Source organism: Malus domestica, chromosome 10 (genome assembly GCF_042453785.1).
Source record: "Malus domestica chromosome 10, GDT2T_hap1".
NCBI lineage: Eukaryota > Viridiplantae > Streptophyta > Magnoliopsida > Rosales > Rosaceae > Malus > Malus domestica.
Window position 1 is genome coordinate 34,782,392 of NC_091670.1, and position 8,364 is coordinate 34,790,755.

Consider the following 8,364-nt stretch of genomic DNA (forward strand, 5'->3'; position numbering starts at 1 on the left):
TAAGAAACATGTTCATAATACATAAAAAATGTTCAAGATAATTACATACTTTTCATAATGTCATAATAATCCCAATACAATTCCACAAAACGATCCTTAAGAAGTTGGAAGACATAAGAGATTTTACCATCCATAAGGTATATATCCCATTGAATCTCGATTACAAAATATGGCCATTCCACTTAACCAAACACAAGCAAAATAAGGTTTTAGTTATCAAAACAAGAGCACAAACATTCTGCTCGAAACACACGACACATGGAGATCAACTACACTTTCTATGGCCTTCCTCGTTTGGTTGGAATCTTATACCTTGTTGATGCACAAAATCAGTGAGGACTTTGGTACAACAGAAAGTGTTAAGTTTGTGACCTTCGCTAGATTGCTCCGGTTACTAGTGTGGATAAGTATGTAAATGGATAGGGACATGGAAGCAAACACAAGATGTACGTAGTTCATCCAGATTGGCTACGTCCACGGAGTAGAGGAGTTCTCATTAATTGTGAAGAGTTTACACAAGTACATAGGTTCAAGCTCTCCTTTAGTGAGTACTAGTGAATGATTTAGTACAAATGACATTAGGAAATATTGTGAGAGAATGATCTCTATTTATAGAAGAGAGTTTCTAGTTTCATTCTGACATTGACACGTGTCGTGTTGTGATTGGCCTTCTGGTTGGAGGGAAACTCTTATAGGTCCTTGACAGTATAACGTTGACCGGTACTCAGTAGTTTCGGGATTGGTCAAGTACGGTACAAACATACCTAAACCTATTTTCATTTCTAATGGCTGAGTAAAGTTAAGGGTGTTATGCTTTCCAACTTCTTAAGGATCATTTTGTGGAATTGTATTGGGATTTTTATGACATTATGAAAAGTAGGTAATTATCTTGAGCATTTTTTTATGAGTATTATGAACATGTTTCTTATATTAATGCACTGCTTTGAAGACAATAACACCATGAGCATTTGTCAAATTATTAATTTGTTAGAGAAAATAAAAATGGTAGTACATGCTTCAAGAAAAAGACTAACTTAGCTACTTATGAAGACAATAGCATCATATGTCATTTCTCATGCATAGGAATGAGAGGGAAAAAATAAAATTGGGGATAGGAATTAGCGGGGAAAATAGAAGGAAAGTTTTTTTTCTTCAGTTTTTTAATCATTTTTAAGAGTGAAATAACTTAACTACCCTCACATATTATACACATGGTCTCACTTAACAAAAATATGAATGAAATATATGAAAAACTAACGGTGGGGGGCAAATCGGCTAAAAAAATTAGTTTGAGTCCTTAATTTTCCAATAGAAAGGTTCAGGGAGGAAATTAAAAGTTAAGTGAAAGTTTAGGGGGGTAAATCGACATTTTACCCCATAATTTAAGAGTAGTGATATTTCCACCCCGGTGTCTTATTTCCCCACCCACCATTTAATGAAAATGTTAATAACATATTTATCCTTTTAAAAGAAGACTCTTAAACCCTAGGGTGCGTTTGTTGCGCCGGACTGTCTTGGACTGGACTAGCTGCCGGGACTAAGCTGGACTGGCTTAGACTGGACTAAGCTGGACTAACTTAGTGAAGCGTTTGGTGCAGTCTCGGACTAAGAAGCAGGATAAGAAAAACAGTACTGTTCACCAGATTTGTGTTTGCTTAGACTAGGACTACAAATTTTTGCCATTGTGTAATAGAGTAATGCTACAAATCTCATGATATGGGTTAATTGGAGCATATTTTTGCCATGTATATTATGAATCTTAAAAAAAATTGACAATTGTTTTGTTTCTATTACCTGCTAATAGAATTGGGTTTAATTTGCAAATGTAGCTTGATTTAAACTCTATCACCCAACCGAAGAAATATTTTGCCTTAACTGAATTGCTAGCTCTCAGTGGGTTTGAGTGGAATGAAGAGAAAATGATGTTGGCTTGTGAGAAAAGTGCGTATGACGAGGCTACGAAGGTTTGCGTATATCTGATTGTATTTTTTGTTTTATCTGATTGTGTTTTGTTTTTAGAATCTCAGTTCCTTGATTAATTACACTGAGTTCAAAATCTCAGAGTTAATATCATCATCTTCTTAATTACGAATCAGGATAATGCACTAACAACATACATAGAAAAAGAAAAACCTCCATGGGAGGTAATTCCAAGTTCTTTACTGACACCATCACCATACACTCAGAAACCACTTGAAGCTAGATATTAGAAGGATTACAGTGCACATAAACAAAAACTGAGACTTGTATGAAAGACATAGCTTTTTAAATACCAGCTCTTTCATACTGTAAAGAAAAAAGAGTTATGACAAACTTATAGATGATCTGTTGATCTGCCAGCTTGTGTGGCAACATAAAAGAGTATATATATATATATATATATATATATATATATATATATATATATGTATATCTTTTCGGAAAGGTTCACCCATCATCCCTCTGAAAAAAGGAAAAACTTAACATTGTTTTTTTGTTTTCCATAGCTAGCACACGTCAAAACATCCTGCCCTGTCCATTATTAATTGTTCTGCCTCTTGTCCTTTCTTCAAAGATCGATTTTTCACTTCTTCCTCTTTACGCTGCCCTCTTCATCCTGTAATAGACCAAGAATTAATATATTGTATTACACGTCTTGTGTTTTGTGTTTTTTTTTGTAGGGTAAAAAGGATGCAAGTGGATTGTACGATAAGCCTTTTCCGCACTACCACAGTTTGGGAGAGATTTATGCAAAAGATCGTGCTATGGGTGCAAATGCTGGTAACGCTGATGACGATGAAGAAGAAGTTAGACTTGAAGATGCCAATGTCAATCAACATGAAGGTGAGGATGAAAGTGGAAATGACTTTGATACTTCTTTCTCAGTACCAAATACCCAACAACAAAGGAATGCAGAAAGTAACACATCAAACATTAGTCGCAAAAGGACAAGAGTAGCGGATGAAATGGCCAAGCAATTCTCTATTATGGCTAAAGCTATAGCCGATGTGGGACCTAAGATTGATGGTCTAGTTCATGCACTGTCAACCGATATAAATCTGACCGAAATGCAACAAAAACTTGACAGTGAGTTGACCAAAATGGAGTTTTTGTCTCCCATGGATTTATTTAAAGTCACTAACTTCTTGGCCAAAGAACATGACCTTTTGAGGGTGTTTTTCAACATGTCTGATGAAAGGAAGAGTGCATATGTGACTACTTTGTTGCAGACTTGGATGCATAACGACATCTAAGTGATGGTCCAAATAATGTGAATGCTAGTTTTTTGCTATGACGTGCTTACTGCCATAATGACATATCAGGGAAAATTGTGAATGTTTTGTAAATCTAATGACTTATTAGATGACACCATAATGGTGAAGAACTACTTTTTGTTGGTATTATGATGTTTAGGCAGGTTAAGAATATTTTGTTGACAATCTGATGTGTAGGCAGGTTATGAATATTTGATAATATGATGCATACGCAGGGTATGACAAGTTTGCTTAGGTTGGTTATGGTGGTTAGATAGATGTACTTTAATGTAAAATATTAACTTTAATGAAGTTATTTCCTACTCTTTGTTTGTTACTAATATTTTTTTCTTCATTTATTTACTATTATACAAAATCCACCTCTTGAAGATCACTTTAGTTCAAGGGGAATCAAGTTTTTTGATTTGAAATGGTAAAACAAAATTTCTTCTACTCCTTGACATTATGTAGCAAAATATATTCTTGAAGAGTTAAGACTGAAAATGCTCCTAACAATTTCTTTCTATGTCCTTCTTGCTCATTAAGCATAATTCTATGCTCATTCACATTATGCACAACCAGTGGCGGAGCCAGGAATCTTACCACAAGGGGTCGTAGTGTAAAAGTCCAGAAAAAAAATTTAGGATGGAAATGTTAAAGTTAATGCTTTACTTAAACTGATTATGTGTAAAATGGCTGACTGTTGCCTTTATTAGTCGACCCATTCTATTTATCAGTCGACCCATTCTATTTATCAGTCGACCCATTCTATTTATCAGTCGACCCAATTACTTCAGTCGGCTTATGTATTGAACTAATTCTGTGTAAAAGGGTTGACTGTTGCCTTTATCAGTCGACCCATTCTATTTATCAGTCGACCCATTCTATTTATCGACCCATTCTATTTATCAGTCGACCCATTTTATTTATCAGTCGACCTAGAGTAAATTCAATCGATCTAAAGTAACTCCTAAATACATGCAGAATCAGTTTGTTACTCAATGCATAATCAGTTTGTTACTTCATGCAGAATCAGTTTGTTACTCAATGCAGAATCAATTTGTTACTTCATGCAGAATCAGTTTGTTACTCAATGCAAAATCAGTTTGTTACTATTATATACTATATCAAAAAATATTAAAAAAAAGTATATAAAATATTTGATTTGGGACAAGGGCATTTTAGTAATCATACTGGTTTATATTCCGATTCTGCTGAATTAGTAAACAGCTTTATGGAATTGTATTCCGATTCCAGACAGTTTTAGTAAACAATTTCAACAAGAATCTGATTCTGATTCCACCTCATTTCAATTCCTCCTCAATCAAATTCCTCCTCAATCCGATTCCTCTCAATTTGATTACGGATTAGTAAACGCGCCATAATAGTGGCCAATACATGCAACTTCAACAAATACAAGTACATAAGATCTCCATAATTTAGAAAATCCTAGTTAACATTAGTTAACATTAGCCAAAATAGATCTCTATAATTTACAAAATGGCTAGTTAACATAAGCCAAAATACTAGTGCAAAGCTAAGTTATAAGTCATAACATAAGATTGTATGATTAATAAAATACATCCATGTTAACGTTAATAAAATACATCCATGTTAACATTAGCCAAAATCCTCATCCGCTTGCGTTGTCGCTTAAAAGCCTTTGGACGAACACTTTCTTGAGTTCCGGTTTGATTGCCCTGAACACTCCCACATTTTTTGGTTTATCCAAAATAAGAGACAATGCATCAATTTGATCCATAAGAGAGAGACCCATTGCTTCAAGTTCATTAGCTATGTCAGTATGATCTGCAGTACCTTGAACTAAAGCTTCAGTTACCATTTGCATCCTCTTCCCACTTTCAACATAAAAATCTTTCAGTCCACTGATAATTGCCTCGGTTCCATCACTTGAACTTCCCACAGCTTTTTTCCTCTTTCTTTGGCTATTTTCAGATGGGGTGCTTTGTTGGCTTTGTTGGTTCATTGAAGAAACAAAATTTTCACCTCCAATATCACTTTCACCAACATGATCATGACTTTGTTCCTCCACCATTTGAGCAGGGGTTTCGGCTACATTACCCGTAGCCCGATCTTTTCCAAATATATATGCAAATCTATCAAACAGTGGAAAAGGTTTGCTTCTCCATCCATCGGCTTCTTTATTTCTCTAAGATTATATCAACATAGCAAAACTAAAATTTAGCATGCGTAACAAATATAGGAGCAAGAATATAACTAATGCATAAATAAAATAGGATATGAACCTGCACATAAGTTTGCCATGCGTCATCACTGTCAACTTCAACGCACTTTTTGACATCATTCCATGCAAATCCACTTGTGTTTATCATGTCAACGACCATACTATATGTTTTTTTCCATTTCTTCAACTTGGACTCAATATGTGGATTTGCCTTTATATTTGAATGAGGACATAAAACATTGACAGCTTTTGCTATTTCAACCAAAGTACCTTGTTTGAAAGCACCGGTGTCACACCGTTGCTTCCGAGCAACAAAATCCTCAAGAACTCCTAGTAATACTTCTTCCTCAAATGCTTCCCATTTACGCCTTCTTCCTTTTGGCTCTTGAGTAGCATTCAAAATATTATCGTTATCCATACCTAAACAAAAAATATTTTAATGAAGGAAAATACCATACAAATAATCAATTTGCATAATATCCAATCAACTTGCATAATATCCAATCAACTTGCATAATATCCAATTAATTTGCATACCATCCAATCATTGTGCTAATATCTAACAAATGCATGATAAAAAGGAATACTAAAATAAAATGTTATCATTAAAACATATAGCTAGTTCGGTTGCTGGTTCCTAATTGCTCTCCACTCATTATACATTTCCTGAGCCATATCATTCCTCATTGCAGTCCACTGGTCCGATGTTTGAACACTACCAACATATTCACCTTCTTCTGTATTTTGTCCATCTTCTATTATTGGCAAATTCTCCATTGGATCTACTGACATCTCTTGCCTAATAAGATTGTGTAGTAGGCAACAAGCGGTAATTATTCGACCTTGTGTCCTTATCGGATAGAAAGATGGACTCCTTAGTATCGACCACCTTCCTTTTAGCAAGCCAAAACAGCGTTCAATTACATTCCTTGCCTTAGAATGCTTCATGTTAAAATATTCTTCCTTATTAGAAGGTGTTCGTCCCTCCCATTCAGATAAATGATAAGGTATTCCTCTATAGGGTGCAAGGAATCCTTCACCATTTGTATAACCACCATCTACAAGGTAATAACAACCTAATGAAAAAAAAAAACAGACCTTATTAGTGTTTTGTAGTTGACAAACAGAACTAAACCTAACTTACAAAGTTGAGACTAAGTAATAGTCTTACCCGCTGGTACCTTAAAACCATTAGGCCTACTAATCGCATCATGTAGCACTCTAGAGTCTGATGCGGAACCCTCCCACCCCGGAAACACATATATGAACTGCATATCTCCTGAACACACACCTAACACATTAGTTGCGACTCGACCCTTTCTTGTTCGGTATCTTGGTTTGTCAATTTCAGGTACATGCACATCAATGTGTGTTCCATCCAATGCTCCCAAGCAATTCTTAAAAACCAAAAATAATAAACTTTTTGTTAATTTATACAAAGGGAATGAAGAGTTAAAGCTTAGGGAAAATGAAAAAAAATTCTCATCATACCTTAAAACATCGCCACCTAGCATCTGTAGAATCAATAGGCACAGGCTGGGGGACTTTTAGTAGGGTACCTTGTAATCGCAAAATTCCTTGCAATACGCTATTGAAATACCTACTTATAGTCTCTCCCGACCTATAAAATCTACCGCCAACACTACGATTCTTAGTATGATGTGCTAATATTTGTAAAGTCATACACACCTGTTCCTCTACAGACACCAAACCATCAGTTTTTACCCTCCCATCTTGACGAAGTAAGTCGCATAATATGCCAAAAGTCCTTCTATCCATTCTCAATTCGTTAACACATTCAGTATCAGTATTCCCTATTATACCATTCAGATAACACAAACTAATCTCTCGTCTAATAAGTGAACGGTTAGTCAATGTGGGTCGTTCAACATGTCTCTGTTTGCCACGTAGCATCATCACCACAAGAATCGTACAAATACAAATTGTCTCCAAATAAGACATCTCTAACAATAAGATCAATAAAAGCTTCCTTCGATCCATATCTATCCAAACAAAAAAAAAAACAATAAACAAATTAACTAAATCATTAACCCGAGGCAACAAATATACAGGTGGCGTTGAAAAAAAAAAGTTTTCATTAACCCGAGGCAACAAATATACAGGTGGCGTTGAAAAAAAAAAAGTTTTCATTAACCCGAGGCAACAAATATACAGGTGGCGTTGAAAAAAAAAAACTTTTCATTAACCCGAGGCAACAAATATACAGGTGGCGTTGAAAAAAAAAAGTTTTCATTAACCCGAGGCATCATATTCAAAATGTTCTACTCTTATACATCTATAAACATGTGTCTAAGAACACTAGTATGAGGATTGCTATCATTGCTAGGCATTGCATGTGAAAAGGGAAATTAAAGGACACATGTAATGCAGTAGCCTTAGCCTTAGCCTTCCGTTTATGCTCCTCTTCTCTGCAACCAACAACCACAACAAATTGCAATTCAGCATCAACCCCACACAATACAAAACATTCACATTGTATACACACTGCATACATACACACTGCAAACACAGTACATACATACACACACTACATACACTGCATACACTACACACACACTACATACACTACACACACACACTGCATACACTACACACACACCCTGCAAGTACACACACAATGCATACATACATACACACACTGCATACACCCTGCATACACCCTGCATACATACACACTGCATACACAGTACACAAACACACACACTGTATACACCTTGCACACACAGTACACAAACACACACACTACATACACTACACACACACACTGCATACACTACACACACACCCTGCAAGTACACACACAGTGCATACATACATACACACCCTGCATACACCCTGCATACATACACACTGCATACACAGTACACAAACACACACACTGCATACACCTTGCACACACAGTAC

The 8,364-nt window shown here is 35.6% G+C and overlaps 2 protein-coding genes across 4 annotated transcripts; one reads left to right on the forward strand and one right to left on the reverse strand.

Moving 5' to 3' along the window:
• Positions 1 to 1,808: 1,808 nt before the first annotated feature.
• On the forward strand, positions 1,809 to 3,271 carry LOC114827723 (uncharacterized). The gene is made up of 2 exons (XM_029110120.2): positions 1,809 to 1,964; positions 2,661 to 3,271. The coding sequence occupies exons 1-2, from the start codon at positions 1,920 to 1,922 to the stop codon at positions 3,231 to 3,233; spliced, it is 618 nt and encodes a 205-aa protein (XP_028965953.1). The 5' UTR covers positions 1,809 to 1,919; the 3' UTR covers positions 3,234 to 3,271.
• Positions 3,272 to 4,412: 1,141 nt separating this feature from the next.
• LOC139188322 (uncharacterized) lies at positions 4,413 to 7,580 on the reverse strand. 3 transcript variants are annotated; one of them, XR_011571692.1, is made up of 4 exons: positions 6,931 to 7,580; positions 6,611 to 6,836; positions 5,710 to 6,515; positions 4,413 to 5,403 (listed from the first exon to the last, which is right to left on the reverse strand). XR_011571692.1 is itself a non-coding variant. In XM_070805592.1 (4 exons), the coding sequence occupies exons 3-4, from the start codon at positions 5,855 to 5,857 to the stop codon at positions 4,867 to 4,869; spliced, it is 894 nt and encodes a 297-aa protein (XP_070661693.1). In that variant the 5' UTR covers positions 5,858 to 6,515; positions 6,611 to 6,836; positions 6,931 to 7,539; the 3' UTR covers positions 4,413 to 4,866. The 3 variants fall into 3 exon arrangements, 1 of the variants encoding a protein (XP_070661693.1); XR_011571691.1 differs by having other exon boundaries at positions 5,501 to 6,515; XM_070805592.1 differs by having other exon boundaries at positions 5,501 to 6,515; positions 6,931 to 7,539.
• Between the last annotated feature and the right edge of the window lie 784 nt (positions 7,581 to 8,364).

What these genes read in the sequence shown, in the direction of transcription:
- LOC114827723 (XM_029110120.2), top strand. Translation starts at nt 1,920, where the DNA reads ATGATGTTGGCTTGTGAGAAAAGTGCGTATGACGAGGCTACGAAG. An exon ending in CGTATGACGAGGCTACGAAG is followed by an intron (nt 1,965 to 2,660) that starts GTTTGCGTATAT and finishes TTTTTTTTGTAG; the next exon opens with GGTAAAAAGGATGCAAGTGG.
- LOC139188322 (XM_070805592.1), bottom strand. Translation starts at nt 5,857, where the DNA reads ATGGATAACGATAATATTTTGAATGCTACTCAAGAGCCAAAAGGAAGA. An exon ending in CATGGCAAACTTATGTGCAG is followed by an intron (nt 5,404 to 5,500) that starts GTTCATATCCTA and finishes ATATAATCTTAG; the next exon opens with AGAAATAAAGAAGCCGATGG.